We start from the raw sequence: 17,771 nt of genomic DNA, 5'->3' as shown, positions 1-17,771 counted from the left end.
ATGCATGATCGATTTAGCCCGTAATATCCTACTGCTGGACATAGGCCTTCTTCACCATTTATTCCTTCACCAAATTAAGTTTTTATATCAAGAACCTTAAACCCATTGATAAACTATTTTAAAAACTATAATTATGTGCTAGAAACTAAAAACGTCCTACAGTTATCGGTACGGGTATTTAGCGCTGGCCTTCAACTATGAATACAAAACACACATTTTATGAATTTTTATTTTTCCACTAAACAAAACTATTTTCTGTTTTGCGACGCCTACACGATGAGCAAAGCGATCTTCACTCTGTCTCCGAGCGTTTTATATCCGTAACTATACTGCAGTGTACTGACGTTGCACTAAAATACAATAGTAAGAGATCCGATCTAGAGATGAACTTCACCCAAGTTATTGTATATTTATTTTAGTATATTAAAAAATAAACCGAGAAAGGGTTGACTGAAAAATTCCTAATTCAAAATCGATATATTTACTTTTATATGAATTTTATATGAACCGATGAGTTGAAAGATTAAATTTATTACTAAACGACAGTATGAAACTTGTATCAAATGCAAATGTTCGGTTGTCTTTTATTTTTCTGGCATAACCACTGGGTGGCAGGTATAAACAGGCATATACCATGTTTAATAAATAAATCTTACATTAAAATGAGCGCTGTTTCATAGCGAATACGACGACATAGGGTTGCCTGCTAAAAGTTTGGTTTGAATGGCGGTTTAGTGTCATTAAACAGGGGTAAAGATCGTGTTTAGTTTGGATCTTAGACTATAAACACGTGTTTTTATTACATTCTAATGCAGTGCAAAGTACGCATTCAATTTAGCGATATAAATATATATATAAAATAGTGAATAAATAAATTAAAAAAAAATACATCTTTTATTATAATTTTAACAAAATTTATTCTATCAATTCTAAAGTAAATATAATATATATATATATATATATTAATTTCGTTGTTTATTGACATTAACATAATTACGCTGTTTTAATGTAATTTTCAATGTAAATGAATGGAAATAAAAAGTGACGTGAACTTAAGTAATTAAGATATTCAATACCACCGTATTAATTTTTTTCTTAATTTTCTTTTTAAATTATATATTGATTAATTTTTGACTGAAACAAAAATTATCAATAGAATTTTTTCTTATGCCATAATTGTAATTGTAAGCTATATATATTTACGGACAAAAGTTTCACAAAGACAATTACGATAATTACAATAATAAAATTTATTGTAATAAAACCTATTTTTAACATAATTATCTCTATTATGAAACCTTCTTGTCGATAATTTACGAAAATTTTTTACTTTCGAACCTTTTACAAAAAAAGTAATCTGTGATGGATATTTTTGTTTCTGATAGCGATGGCTTAATATTACACAATATTACAATTCAATGAAACTTTTTCCGATATAAATGTAAGGATATACAAAATGATAAGATAATGACACATTGCACCATAATATGCAACTACATAAATAAATCGCAGAAATGTATTTAGATGCAACTTTCGAACGACTGCACTAAATTGGATAATCCGTTTTTATTCTGTATTCGTAATTTTCAGGGTTTGTATAAGAGAAAAAAAAAAGATACATTAACGAAGTCCAGCTAGTATATATCAAAAATTGTTAAATTATCTGGACTTTATTAATTACAGTAAAAAGTATAATAATACTTGCAAAAATACTGCTCTCTACTACTACGAGTATACTCTTAAAAGTTGTTGGTTTAATGACATTTCATTGACATTCATTTTAGTTATTTCGATTAAAAATGGGCCCTTAATTAAACAGACTTCTTTTTAATAGCATTATTTGCCTCTAAAAATCTACTGTCTCCTAAATTAATAAGTCAGCCATAAATGACTACAGCCATAAACGAGTGTCTGAATGACTACTCTGATGAGCCACTCTAAATACAATTCAGCATGGTGGTTATTTTTTAGCATCTAAATTTGTAACATTCATTCAAGCAATAAACTTCTAAAATATTAATATAATATGACAGTCAAATAAGATGTTCTATTAGCTACTATTTTTTTCACTCAGTACGTTTAAAATATAACTTATCCTACATTAATTTCTTTTAAGAAAGAGATTATTGGCAATTAATCAAATTGGATTAATCTTAATACTTATATATAAATTACGAGTCACGTTGTTTGTTCGCGATGGACTCCTAAGTTGCTAAATCGATTTTAATCAAATTTGCACACCGTGTGCAGTTTGATCCAACTTGAAAGATAGGCTATATTTTATTTTGATATATCTATGTAATTATTATGATTAAGAAAAAATAATAGCCGGTACGAACTTCTCCAGGTCGGCTAGTTCACTATATTTTGTGAATCCTTTTTATTTTATTTTATTATTAAAAGTTTTGTATAGTTAACCACTTCTTGTGTGATACTTTAGTGCTGCACCTACTGTATTACATTTAGATTAGAGTAATCTGAGGATAATGGTGCTGATTGTACAACAACACAGTCGTATGTTTTAGTAATGTAAAGTTTTGTCCTTAATAAAATAAAAAAAAAAATTATCGTCAAAATTTAGCTAAAATTGCCATCAAATAGTAAATTATGCGTTTATTAATTATTTGATAAAAATGCAAACAAAGCAACAAATATATATTTCTTTGCCATGGTGTGATATATTTGTGCCTATTGATAGTTTTAATAAACGGACTTTTTATTTTATCATTAGATAATAGGTATCAGAATTTTTAACAGGTAACGTTATGAAGAACTTTAAAATTTATGACTTTAGTTAGTTATTTATATACTAGTAAACTAATACAACGGTTAATATAAAATCGTAGATTATAAAATTGCGAACATTTCTAGCGATTTGTTGACCTTTATTAGGCCTTGTATTATAGTAGAACGTACAATGCCAACCTTTTTGAATGAACGATCACAAATCACAATGTGTGACAGACGATGTGTGCGTGACGGCCATCATGATACGGTGTAGCGAACGCACTCACACACATTTTAAAATAATTAACTGGGTTTATCGGTAAACCTAGATTTTATTGTCAGTAATAAAAATTAACAACCGTTGGTGCATTAGCGATTTTTAATTGACAATAACTAACGCTAAAGTAAATTATAAATATATTTCAGATATTTTGCCAGTAAAGCATTTCAGAATTAGGTACTTCTTCGATAAGTATTTCTTTTTGTATAACTCGTAGAGTAATAAAAAAAACGATGTTATACATCAAACTCTGTTTTGTAAAATCACTTTCTTACATTAATTAAATCAATTTGCTCGTTTTTACTAACAAGAAATAATAATAGAGAGCAGAGAATAATTGTTAATCAAAAAATAATATCATTACAAGTTATTTTTTATTTTTGCTGCAGGTAAGATTCAAGTAAAAAAAAGATGTCTTTAGATTTTGCGACAGTTCATTTCAATGTAAAAAGATTTATGAATTTAGCTAAACAATTCGTAGTTTTTTTTGTATACTTTTTTTGACAGATCTGTAATATAGTAAGTACATCATACTACGTAATAAATTACGCAACCAAATATGCAACCCTAGTGGTTCCATTGGCGCTTCGGGCGACCGCTTATTACAAGACTGAAAGTTACCTTTTCATAAAAAATGTTTTTTATGATTTAAAAAAATTTATTCCTCCGAAATCTGTTTTTCTTGATAGTTAAGAATTTAGGTAAAAGTAATAATATCTTTTATAGATATTATAAATATTAAAGGAATAACAAAATACCTAGTTATGTTGTAATTTATACTGATAGGCTTTTGTCGTTTTAAGCTAAAAATTAAGCAGATTAAAAGTTTATTGAGATTTAAGATCACTAGACATAACAAAAAGACGTACCTGTTTTCTTTTGAGTGGTATTTGTTGTTTGAGCGGCGCCGGCGGCGGCGGGCGGGCCTCGCGCGCCTCCCGCGCCGCCAGCTCGTCCAGCAGCGCCGCGCAGCGCTCGCGGTCGCGCTCCTCGTCCGCCACCAGCAGGAAGCGGCGCCAGCGCGATGAGTCGAACCCCCAGTGGCACGTGCGGTGCTCCGTGCCGTGCGAGTGGCACACGAACCGGCGCGGCCCGTACACCCCGCGGCACTCCGCGCACTGCACTAGCCCCAGCTCCGGCGCGCACACGCCGCGCGCGCCCCCGAAACACTCGTGGTACACGCGGAACCCGGGCAGCTTGCGAGCCGCCGTCGCCGGCGCGTGCAGCAGCGCCGCGCACAGCCGCTCCGCGTCCGTCTGCGTGATGAGCCCGCACGACGGCGCCGAGCGCGGCAGCACACCCGTCGTCTTCAGCTCGTGGAGCTGTTCGGGCGTGCAGCGCGAGCAGTAGATCTGCAGTTCGTCGCACACGCGGTTGATCTGCTCGAGGCTGAAGTCGGTCAGCACCGACGTGAGAATCTGAGGCAGGCACAGCCGGCGCTCGCCGCCCACGCTGAAGCAGGACACGGGCTCGCCCTCGAGCACCGTCTCGCCGCGCTCGCCCAGCACGGGGTCGGCGGCCAGCAGCAGCGGCGGCGGCGCGCGCGGCGGCGGCGGCGGCGGCGCGGCGGCCGGGCGCGCCCCGCCCGCGCCCGGGCCCTGCAGGCTGCGCGGCGCGCTGGCCTGGTACGTCCTCAGCACGGAGGTGATGTGCGGCGCGACCGCGTCCATGGCGCGCAGCTCGGCCTCGCCCGTCAGCGGGCGGCGGGCGCGCGCGCGTGGCGCTCCGCGAGCGGCCCGAGCATGTCTGCCGCCGTCGCCGCGCCGCCGCGCGCCCGCCGGCGTCTCCGCCCCGTCGCCCGAGCGCAACCGTGCAAAAATACGCGGTCGAGGCCCGTACCTCGCCGAAACGGAGCCCGCTCGCGTTCGAAATCTCGCGGACGCGATCCTCGATCCGGTCGCGAATTCCGAAAGAAAAGGTCGCGCGTCGAACGTCCGAGTCGGTCCTCGGCGTATTGCGGGCGCGGGACGAGGGCGTGGATTCCGGCGAGCGGGCGCAGTCAGAGCAGCAGACGGACGGCCCGGCTACTGGAGAGTCTAGCCGGCGCCCCCCACACGCCCGCCCGCCACGCCGCCGCATCGAGTCACGTGACCGACCTTCCCGTCAAAATATCCAGAATGGCGGCGCGAGCCGCGCTCCGCCTGTGCCATAGATAAATTATTTAAACGCTCCACATCCAAACAAAAGCGAGTCTAATTGGATTCCAACAGTTTCTTGTATTACAAATTCTATTTGGAAAATAATTGAATTAAAACTTCTTTACGCACGCTTGACTTGCGGAATGAGCTGATGAATGCATGACGAGAGCGTTACGAAAAGTCTGATTGATTGAAACGAACGGAGCGAGATAGAGTGCGAGCACACATTTTCTTTCTCTCTTTCTCTCATAGCTAGTATATCTATATCTTTCGTATATCTAAGACAAAGTGCAGGCTTATTGTGCAGAAATTTTACTTCAGTCGTGTGGTCAAAAACACACTCATTATTTTAGTATATTTAAGTTATATATATATATACCCACAAAAGTTGTTTTGCCATATATGTTATTAACCCTTTTAATCCCCCGCCCTTTATAACTTAAGGTTATGAAAAATAGATGTTGTTCGATTCTCAAACCTACCCGATATGCACACAAAATTTTATGAGAATCGGTGAAGCCGTTTCGGAGGAGTTTAACTACAAACACCGCGACACGAGAATTTTATATATCAGATATTCTAATTAAGTTGAAATGAAAATAAACAAGCCTGCCGTAAGAAACTTCGTTCTAACAAAAGCTCAAGCAATAATCTGCTTTAAAAAGAAAATGAGTTAGCTTTTTTATAATTTGCTATACCGCTTTTCTATGTCCTGTTCTATTTATACCTAAAGTTTGTCTGGAAGAAATCGCTCTTTTAGCGATAAGACCGTCTTTGTACATCTCATTGCACTGTTTTTTGTTTATATCTTTTAATGGTGTGCCATAAAGAATATTATTACTATTATTATTACTTACTACAATTCATTAATAATTGTGTTTGCTCGCAAACGAAAAAAAAACCGACTTCAATTACATCGAAGAGTAATACAACGTAGTTCGACGAAAAAATAGTCAAGTAAATACGCATTATCAAAGATTACTCAAAAAGTATTTATCAGATCTCGATAAAATTTATATGTGACCACATGACAAACATCAGCTTTCAATTAAATTAAAAATTATCAGAATCGGTACACCCAGTAAAAAGTTATTGCGGATTTTCGAGAGTTTCCCTTGATTTCTCTGGGATCCCATCATCAGATCCTGGTTTCCTTATCCTGGTACCAAACTAAAGATATCCCCTTTCCAACAAAAAAAGAATTATCAAAATCGGTACATCCAGTAGAAAGTTATGCGGTATAATACAACGTAGGTAGACGAAAAAAGCGTCAAGAAAAACGCATTATTAGATATAACTCGAAAAGTAGTTGTTAGATCTCAAATAAATTTAAATGGGACCAATTGACACACACCACCTTTCGATTAAAAAAAAATTGTCGAAATCGGTCCACCCGGTCAAAAGTTCTGATGTAACATACATTAAAAAAAAATACAGTCGAATTGAGAACCTCCTCCTTTTTGGAAGTCGGTTAAAAAATATTATATAATAGATTTCATTGCTTCTCATGTCAGATAAATTTAAATATATATGACTTTAATTTTCATATTAAGTTTAAAAATTATTTTAAATGCATTGACGTTTTCAGATATGACTGTATAATATTATTATGACTTCAATTAATTTAAGACTTACATCATGTCTGTATTATTAATCTATGAAAGCGCGACACGCGCGGGGAGCCGGCGGGGAGTGCGGCGGGGGCGCGGCGGAGTGCGGGACGGGCGGGCAGCTGCGTCTAGTGCGACCGCTCGCTCGCAGCTCTGTGAAAACTACTTTTATCACTAACAGACAATGAAACATGTGAATTAGAACCATATAACAAAAGGCGTAAAAACTATTTTTGAATATAACACAAAATAAAAATAGCACTAGGTGCACTAGCGCTACCAAACTGAGCCTTATCAAACAGGACTAAAGTGCTATTTACAATAACTGGCATAAACAAAGCGTTTAATAATCGTGCTTCTGAGTACCATACACACATTACAATTTACATTCCGTATTTTTCTGTAGTGATACTTCGCAGAGAGTCATTACGTCATATTCTGCTAGTATTAATTTGGAACTAAAGCTAAACAAAACTATGGCGTATTTATGACGCGTCAGTTACTCGAAACACTAGATAGTTTTGTTACTTCGTAAAATTAGCTTTTTTACAGTCTTTAGAACTGAGCATCCAGTTTGATATGACGTCGCGAACAGGGTTGGCACGGAGTTAATTTCGGTTATTTTTTTAAAAAATAATTTCATTAATTCCTTTAAACGGGATTAAAAACACATGCTACGGAAATTGTAATTTTTTTAAATTAATAATATAGTAAAATAATACCATTCTATGCCATTTACAATATTTATATTATTTTCTACCATGCGTGACAAAGCATGTATCGGGCAGATTAAGATATTGGATGTTTTCTTCAAGCTAATGAGGACAAACGCTTCACACTCAACGGCCCCCAGTAGGATTTTCTTCTGTTTTGGTGGTACGGAAACACACACAATACACAGGCAAAACCCCCAGACCACGACAAACATCTATATGGCCGATACAAATGTCTGTCGTGAGCGGGAATCGAACCCGCGACCGCCAGCGCAACTATTACCGCTGCGCCAACTCGTCATCCCTAAGTAAGGATAAGTATAATACCTACTTTATGGACCGGTTTCACCGGTTGTCGATAAACTTTTTCCTACAAATAAGCTATAAATAGATTTTAACAGCAGGACGTACAATAGGCTATTAGAACCTGTTTCAACTTAATTAATAAACTGATATGAAAATAATTTCGTTTCGTCGTGCAAAACCATTGGAAAAGGTTATAAATGTCGTATCGTTATTTTTACGATTTTATAGGGAAAAAGAATCTTATACCCATTAAATTAGTTTTTAGGTCTTAGACATTAGAAATTTATAGCTACTATGATTATTTTTATGGGACAGGTTTGTTTGAAGCATATAATACTTGTGTTCAAATTAAACATTAAGTTGCCATTTATAAAAATACTAGCAAAATTTTAGATAATTAATAGTTGAATTTTATTGGTTACAAACGTGTATACGGCGAGTACGTTGTTAGTAATAGATTAGGATTCCATTCCATTGTCCATTCCAGTGTTAATTGTCGGTGACCTCCTCGCGGTGAAACCTGGTAAATGCGATTGGTAGCAAGTTCCTGAGTTGCGGAAATGGCAAACGACCGACTCATAGGACATGGCGCTCCGGGTAAGTACTTCTCTGGCCCTATCAGAATTGACTTGTTAGTGTGTGAAATTTAAATGTGACCACATGATAAACATCGGCTTTCGATTAAATTAAAAATCATTAAAATCGGTACATCCAGTATAAAGTTATGCGAATTTTCGAGAGTTTCCCTCGATTTCCTTTCCAACAAAAAAAGAATTATCAAAATTGGTTCTCATGAAATTTTGTATGCATATTGTAGGTCTGAGAATCGCTTCAGCCTGTAATATCCCACTACTGGGCATAGGCCTCTTTCCCCATGTAGGAGAAGGATCAGTGCTTAATCCACCACGCTGCTCCAATACGGGTTGGCGGATATATTCCCTATTATGAGTAACGATCGCTATCAGGTGTACCTACATGATAAGAACAGGGAACAACGGCTTAAAGTGCTCTCCGAAGCACGGTGGGGAGACCCACTCGGACTGCACAAACACCCAGGCCACGGCAAACACCTGTATGGCCAATACAAATGTTTGTCATGTGCGGGGATCGAACCCGCAACCGTCAGCGCAACAGGTACAGTCCATGGCTGTGACCGCTGCGCCAACGCGGCGTCTGAGAATCGAACAATATCTATTTTTTATCCCCCTAAATGTTAAGGGTAGTCCACCCCTATTTTTTTTAAGTTTTAGATAAATTTTATTTTTTTATTTCTTATGATACAACATTAAAAAATACATACAACCCAAAAATTTTAACCCTACGATTTGATCGTCCTATTTTTAAATAGCGTTTAGCGGCAATACAACGTTTGCCGAGTCAGCAAGTATAAATATAAAAGTCATATGACTTGAAATTTCCCGCGCTTAAATACTCGTACCACCGTATGTCAAACTAGATTTTTTTTTAATTATTGATCCCATCATTTTATACTTATTAATAGACACATATTTAATATACATAATATGTTGTTACATATAGCACACAAGCTCTAGCACATTAGTAAATTACGTGATATATAATTTGTATAAATTACTAGCTTATCCGCAAACGTTGTTTTGGCATATATGTATGCTATCAACCCCCTTAACCCCCCCCCTCCCTCACGTAGAGATATGATAAATAGCTGTTGGCCGATTCTCCGACCTACCGTTTTTACATACAACTAGCAGACCTTGCAAACGTTGTTTTGCCATATATGTTATTAACTCCTTTAATCCACCCCCCGCCCTTATAATTTAGGGGTATAAAAAATAGATGTTGGCCGATTCTCAGACCTGACCGATATGCACCCAAAAATTCATAAAAATCGGTCAAGCCGTTTCGGAGGAGTATTGTAACTAACATTGTGACATGAGAATTCTAAATTATTTCCAGACGACCATAAATTCTATTCTATCTCTATCACGAAAATCAAATCTTTCTTTATATTTAGTTACTTGATTTTACTAACTAGACCACCATTTACGTATTATTTTTTTCCTTTTCTTACAAAAAGTATTATGTATAAATTTGTACAAGTATTCGAACATAATATTAGTAGTCTGTTGTAACACTTGCTTAATATCAATATTATTGGTCGTGACAGCAAAAAAACTAGTTTTTCGAGTTTGTCATTGTAATTTGCACAGTTCAATGATAATAATTAATTTTTTTATGTACAAAACCCCTTCCCTAATTAATGTTTAATAACATTCGGCTTTTAGCCTTCAAGTAAGTATCTACCTACAATAAGTAACTTGAAAATTGATCGATGACATTTTTATATATTTTAGTGGCCTTGTAAGCCTTAGAAATAAGAATTGTATTATTGATATAAATTTATAAAATGTTATTAATAAATAGTAAAAGTAATAAATTTATTAAATATTGCAGATTTGATGGATCCCTGGGGTTGTGAAATTGGAGACTCAACAGTTGTATCAGAATTCGAAGACGATTTCAAGCCTGAGAAGAGTGATAAATTAGCCGATTCGGCTGAATATCTTGCTATACTGGGTAAGTAATGATATTGTTTTGTATATTTTTATCGCTATCATTTACTTAGATGTAAGGTTATCTGAGGTTATTCTTCATAATAAGATTGTTCAATTAATTTAGTTAGTAGTAGTTAGTATAGTCGTGACTATTCCCAACGTGAGTTAGTTTAAGATAGAATATTTTAATTTTATTTATAATTCCAATAATTATTGCGTAACTTAAACTTTTTTCATTTCCAGAAAGGAAGCTCCTAGCTCTCAAAAAGAAGAATAAAGTGGTTGAAAATCTGGCAGCATACAGAGCCGACTGTATTGATAGATTGATGAGAGAAGGTTGTGATTTAGATCCTGTGATTGGCGATACTGAATCAGAGAAACTGCTGCAGGAGTGACTTGGTGATAAAACCTAGTAAGTAGTCATGGCTTCATCATCATCTAAAATAGATTTGTCCGGGCCATCTTTCTGTGTTGTCACCGGTGCATCTCAAGGTATAGGTAGAGCTATAGCTGTTGAAATATCAAAATGCCTCGGACCCAAGTCTCTCATGTTGTTGCTGGCACGTAAAAAACAAGAACTTGCCACAACAGCCACCCTCTGTGAATCTGACAAAGTAAAAGTTTTGTACAATTCCATCGACCTATCAAAAGCATCGGAAAAAGAAATGTATGATGTACTTCAGGAGGCGCTGTCTGGTCACAAAGTTACCAACTTCTCAAACTGCTTAATTTTCCATAATGTCGGCTCTCTCGGTAATTTGGCTGTGGAAACATCTCGAATGGAAAATGTTGAAGAACTTCGACAATACTATGATCTGAATGTATTTAAAGTAATCTCATTGAACACACAGTTTCTTAAGATATTTGAGGAAGTCGAGGACAGGGTAATCATTGTCAATATTACATCACTGTGTGCAATTAAGCCTATGGGAGGTATGGCCTACTATTGTAGTGGTAAAGCGGCCAGGGAAATGTATTTCAGAGTCCTAGCAGAGGAAAAGAAGCAAATAAAAGTCTTGAATTACTCCCCCGGTCCTGTCGAGACCGCTATGATTGACAACGTCCTGGAAGAAGCAGTGAACGAGAACCTGAAAGATGTCTTTACATCATTTAAAAATCAAGGGACTTTGCTTAAACCAGAAATAACGGCAAAGAAATGTATGAAAGTCTTGCTCTCAGGAAAATTCGCTCCAGGCGAACATGTCGATTATTTTGACGATGAATAAATTAATCTCTTAAATGAATCTTTGTGCAATTTTTTGAAGTATATGATATATAGCTTGAGTATGAATTTTTGAGATTGTTATAGAACTAGAAATTGTATTTAATAGATTACTGCTTAACAGTTTTCATTAAAATCATTTGTAAACTGTTCTCGTTGGTTATGGTAGCATTTTTAACGAATTACCGTGTATGTGTAACGTAAACTATTCTAAAAACATTCCATTATATGTGTGTCAAATGTATGTGCTTAAAATAATAATTATAATAAAATAATGAATGCAATTCATATTAATAAATGCTTGAATTTTATATGTGTTTTCAATGTACCCCTGTTAAGATATGAGTTACATTCATAATTTTTTTATTTCGTAATTCCTTTTTTTATTTATTTTTTTATATTTTTTACATAATGATATAAGGACATAAAGAGTGACTTTATCAAGTTCAAATTCTAAAACGTTGAATAAACTGAATTTAATGATAGCAGTTTCAATTAAGTATCTATGAATATTAAAAGAACAATTATTGTATAGCAGTATTACGAAAGTTACATGGTAACTTTTATTATCATTATTTAATGATGTCGATAGTTAAAACAAGTTTGTCTTTGCAACTATTCCAAAAAAAATTTATATATTAAAAGAGAATTGACAAAATATTATACTGGTAAAAAATACTATGAAATAATTACAATTATCCTATAAACGATGTTTCTTACCAACTTCGTAAACTATTTTTAACCGACTTCAAAAAAGGAGGAGGTTACTCAATTCGACCGTATATTATATTAAGTATGTCCGGGGATAACTTCGTCGTTTATGAACCGATTTTGATAATTTCTTTTTTTGTTGGAGATATCCCAAGTGTGGTACCACGATAAGGAAACCAGGATCTGATGATGGAATCCCAGTGAAATCGAGGGAAACCCTCGAAAATCTTAGTGACGACTAGCGCGTTTATTAATTTTTTTCATCTACTTACGTTGCATTACTTGTCGATGTAATTGAAGTCGGTTATGTTCGTTTGCGAACAAAAACCATTATAGTTATTTTTTTTTATTTGTTTACAGATAAGTATACATTGACATAATCGTCAACATTCCAGATGTTTCTAAAAATGGCGGGTAGGAAGAGTTTATTCATATTTTTGATGAACTTGGCCTGGAAATGTCGATTCAGCATGCCGCTGCTGCTCAGCGGTACTGTTGCACTGCTGGGACAAGCTTGGATGTTCCAGATTAGAGTGCATACTGTACATAGGCTACGTGAAAATGAGGTATTTTTTTAATTCAAGATCTAATTTGCTATCTAGGGTTTTATGAATAATTTTTAATATGACTAGGTCACCAAACATAGCTCAACTAATGGTAAACACCTATAGACGCTTGAACACTAGATCATTCGTTGCCAATCCTACCTTTGACCCAGGAGCTCAGGCCTTCTTACTACTGGAACACAATACTACTTATTGAGAACAGTATTATGTAGCTGTTATGTAGCTGTGATGTGTCTTTAAAGTTGTGGTACTTTCCTTGTCGGGCTGCTCCAGATTTTAGTGGAATATATTCTGCTGTGGCCTATATTATAGGTATTAATTATAGGTCATAACTTGATGTTATATATTAGTTTTTTCTCGCGCACGCACTCACGCACGCACGCACGCACGTACGCACGCACGCACGCACGCACGCACGCACGCACGCACGCACGCACGCACGCACGCACGCACGCACGCACGCACGCACGCACACACACACACACACACACACACACACACACACACAAACACAAACACATCCTGTCGCCGGTAGGTCTCCAGAAGTTCGCGCTAAAAATAGCGTGAATTCATAATATGTTCTGCCCATAGTTACCACGCTTACGCTTGACTTGGGGAGTAAGTTGGTGAATGTGCGATGAGAGAGCTACGAAAAGTGTGATCGAGCGAGGCAACCGAAGCAATAGAGAGGTCATCTCATTACAGCCTATACAGTCCACTGCTGGACATAGGCCTCCACAAGTTTACACCAAAAATAACGTGAACTCATGTGTAACGTCAACCCATAGTCACCACGCTGGGCAGGTGGGTTGGTGACCGCAGGGCTGGCTTTGTCGCATCGAGGACGCTGCTGCCCGTCTTTGGTCTGTGTATTTCAAAGCCAGCAGTTGGATTGTTACCCCGCCATCGGTCGGCTTTTTAAGTTCCAAGGTGGTAGCGGACCTGTGTTATTTATCCATTAGTCACCTCTTACGACACCCACGGGAAGAGAGGGGGTGGCTATATTCTTTGCTGCACTAACCACACAGCCTCAATTTTATCAAATTTTGTAAGCATCTGAAATTTGGTTCAACTTGGGAGATAAAATTTTAATTAACAAAAGTTTTCAATTGGACCCAGTAGGTGGCGCTGCTATCGCATGTAACTCCGAAACTACTGTACTAATTGTTATCAAATTTTGTAAGCATCTGTAATTTAGTCCACTAGTTCACATGATTAAAGTTGGTTTTTTTTTTAATTGCGAAGAAACAAAATTATTGTATAATGTATACTTTTAATTTTTTTTTAATTTGTTTCTATTTCAAAAAAAGTGACGACAATAGTTTATTGCAAATTTATCCCTATTTTTAAAAGTAGCATATTATAAAGAAGTTTTCTTTTAAATGTTGTCTTAGGGGAATTTTGGTAAAATTACCATTTATTTGCATATTGTGTACGATTCGCTAATTATTACGGAATTTGGATCTTAGGCACTACGTTAAACAAGTCGTTATACTTCAAAATTATTAAAATTGTTTTATATTTTTACAGCTGGCATATTACAATGAAAACGTTATTGACGACGACGACGACGATGACGACGATTCCTGGGAAACGGAGTCCACGGATTCATGGGAAACCATCGTAGAGGAGGTTGAATTTGTTTGACATTTACCACAGATAACATATATTGTTTATATCGGTTGAATTAAATTAACAAAAGTTTCTATAGCAATAAAACATTGGAACAACTGAGATATTTAAATTAGATTGTAATAAAATGGAGACAATTTGTGGCCAATATTAGTAATTAATTACATCATAATTCGTTCCGTCTTGCAATACTTAATTGAAATAAAATTAAATTAGCATTGTAAAGTAAAAAAAAAATCAATGAAAGTAAAAATTATAAAAGATAAAATAACGTAAAATAAGTAAAAAAAAAATGTAAAAAAAAAACATTTTTTGATTAGAAAAAAAGAAATTTACATAAGAAAATATAAAAGTACAAAAAAAGCAATAATTATCTGTAAGTTGTGTTAAATATACGATCTATGGATCTGATTAAATTAAAAATGTGTATGTAAGGTGTTCGACTTCTCTGCGTTCCTTCAAATGGGGGGTTCTGGAGGATGTAATAACGTTATAATACGTTACGCGTGAAAAAGATTTAGCCCATTTATAAATTTGACTATAAATAGACGAGCTTCTTTAAAAGCCTCGTTCTGCATAATACCTTTCAGTAAGCATGGCTATAATTTACAATAAAAAACATTCTAGAATTCGTTTCCATATGCGGTTCTTTAGTTGTATGCGGCAGTTAGTATTCATATATTTAGACAAAGTGAAATTTAAAAAAAGGGCTCGGTTTTTTTTCCCCGCGGAACTTTATCTATAACACCTACAGCACTCCACATTTGAACGAACGTACTTAGTTAGGAGTCGAATACCATATATATCAGTTTTGATTTCATTCTGATGAGAAAAAAGTATGAGTGTTTACTTATGTACGCACGTAAGAAGTTATACTTCATTGGCTAGCTGACTGCTTTTTTTTTCGTGACGGTGTGCGCGGGCGTCGTCAAAATTTACTCTCATGATTTTTCCCAAATTCGCCAAAAGAAGTATAACTTCAATAATAAGTAACAATTTTTTTGAAATGTAATTTTTATGGTATTCCAAAAATACGAGAATGTAAAATATTAGACTCGATTTTTTTTTTTTTTTTTTTTTGTTATATTTCTAGCTAGTTATAACTGGCGCTACACAATTGTATTTATATATTGTTTAAGAAAACTTTATGAGCTTTCTTTTTATTATTATGTGTAATTATTGTTCGTTTCAACATTTCATAATATTAAAACCACGGTAATATCTTTTTGATTAAAATTTTAATAATGAAAATTCAAAATAAAAAACGATGATTGCATGGGAGGTTACTGTAAACTATTGTGTGAAACAGGGATTCCAAAATTTCCATACAAATTTTATCTGTTTTTATCTGGGCTATCTGGATCCAGATAGATCTATCTGTAATATTTTAAATACACAATAGTTTACAATAACTTCCGATGGGAAGTCCAATTGTCGTTTTTTATTTGGAACTTTCAGTAGGGTTGTATCTTTGCAATTAATCTGTTAATATTCTCTTTTTATATAAAAGGTTTGGGATATTGGTCAATAATTGTTATATTTCTATTTGCTAGTTATTTAAAAGTGAAATTTTGTTGCAGTCGACTTTGTGTTTAGATGATTTGATGGTACTTAAATAGAAATAAAAATGTGTATAAACGCAATAGAATTAGATCTTTAGCTTAGGTAGTTCTTTAAAATTTATCACAAACGTTCTTCTGCAAATAAATTTCTGTTATTTAGTAACGATCTCCTTAACTTTTTCTTAAAATATGAATCAACGAATCGAAAAGAAAAATCGGCATTTACGTTTCTAAACCGTAAAAGTTTATTTTGCTAAATAAGAATATCCACATGATTTGACTATGACTGATAAAATTAAGAAAAAAATTCAATCACAGTAACTCTCCTTAATACGTTAAAAAAATTGTATTTTTTTATTTTTAATGAAATATACGCCTGTGTATGTATCAAATATGTATGACCATAGTACGACCTGCTTTGTATTATATACACACTAGCTGGTACCCGCGACTTCGTCTACGCAGGATTAGTAAATATTTTGAGTAGCTTATTATCTTCTCAACAATATCTATCTTTGTGCCTAAATTCATCAAAATTGATTCTGCGATATAAAAATCAATTTGTTACTATATTAGAAATAAGTATATTATCAATTTTTATAGTATTTATGGTTCACTGTTTTGACGATAATGGCTTACTCATAAAAGATACATATATGCTGTCGCGGACTTTTTTGTCAGACTAATAAAGAAAAACATTTCACTCTGACATTATATAAGTATGAACTCTACAGCTTTTTCAACGTACGGCAAAATAGCTCGCAGATAGCAGATTGTTCCGGCTTACTTGACAATCATCGTTATATTTTGGACAATTCATACACTTTCTTTCAAAATTATAGCTTGTGTGTTATTCTAATGTATAAGCTATATTATTGCAAACTTTCATTAAAATCCATTCGGTAGTTTTTGCGTGAAAGAGGAACAAACATCCATACATCTATATATATATATATATATATATATCCATATATAAAAACTTTCGCGTTTATAATATTAGTAGGATTCACATTAATAACTTATTAATTTATAACGTATTTATCTAAATACATAACTCATACTATATAATTACTAGATGACCCGGCAAACGTTGTTTTGCCATATATGTTATTAACCCCCTTAATCCCGCCCTATAACTTAGGGTATGATAAATAAATGTTGGCCGATTCTCAGACCTACCCGATATGCATACAAATTTTCATCAAAATTGGTTCACCCGTTTCGGAGGAGTATGGTAACATTGTGACACGAGAATTTTATATATAAGATACATCATTTTTGGATACGTAAAACTGTCTTCCCGTACTAAATCAGGTAATATTTATACATTTTTACAGGCATTTGGCATATTTGTACCGTAAAGTATTTTTATAATTTTTATAGTGTTAATGGTAAATTAAAAGAACTATGTAATTTATGTGTAAAACGTGATAATTACCATTTTTATTGTCGGTTATTTTGAGTTCCCATAATTTGGCAATATTGAAGGCTTCATGGTATATATAAACACTATTATATTTCTTAATATTCAAGCAAATATCCCGTTTTAAATGTAAATTATAGAGTCGGTGAATAATGAAGGTTTTAAAATAAAGTAAATCGTACGAAGAAGTAGCAGACTTCGATCATTGTTTTTATTTTTGTTGTTTGTGGATAATTATACCCACGAGGGCTGTGTGATAATAAATATTTTGTTTTTAATTCAATTGTTTTATTTACGAATTAGCTGTATTCCGCGGTATATTTGTGAAAAAATTACTTCGTTACAAT

General features: G+C 35.2%; 2 protein-coding genes and 1 long non-coding RNA gene across 3 annotated transcripts; 2 read left to right on the top strand and 1 right to left on the bottom strand.

The window, feature by feature from the left end:
* Positions 1-3,834: 3,834 nt before the first annotated feature.
* LOC123660192 (ski oncogene) lies at positions 3,835-4,677 on the bottom strand. Its single transcript, XM_045595291.1, has one exon. It carries the CDS (start codon positions 4,675-4,677, stop codon positions 3,835-3,837), a length of 843 nt encoding a protein of 280 aa, XP_045451247.1.
* Positions 4,678-9,868: 5,191 nt separating this feature from the next.
* On the top strand, positions 9,869-14,587 carry LOC123660111. The gene is made up of 5 exons (XR_006744134.1): positions 9,869-10,045; positions 10,208-10,330; positions 10,552-10,720; positions 12,602-12,807; positions 14,338-14,587. It is a non-coding gene; the product is annotated as an uncharacterized LOC123660111 (long non-coding RNA).
* On the top strand, positions 10,727-11,841 carry LOC123660109 (sepiapterin reductase). Its single transcript, XM_045595215.1, has one exon. It carries the CDS (start codon positions 10,731-10,733, stop codon positions 11,532-11,534), a length of 804 nt encoding a protein of 267 aa, XP_045451171.1. The 5' UTR covers positions 10,727-10,730; the 3' UTR covers positions 11,535-11,841.
* Positions 14,588-17,771: the final 3,184 nt, after the last annotated feature.

Source organism: Melitaea cinxia, chromosome 15 (assembly GCF_905220565.1).
Source record: "Melitaea cinxia chromosome 15, ilMelCinx1.1, whole genome shotgun sequence".
Lineage (NCBI taxonomy): Eukaryota > Metazoa > Arthropoda > Insecta > Lepidoptera > Nymphalidae > Melitaea > Melitaea cinxia.
The sequence above is the reverse complement of the archived record's forward strand: the minus strand, read 5'-3'. Positions and strand labels throughout refer to the sequence as shown.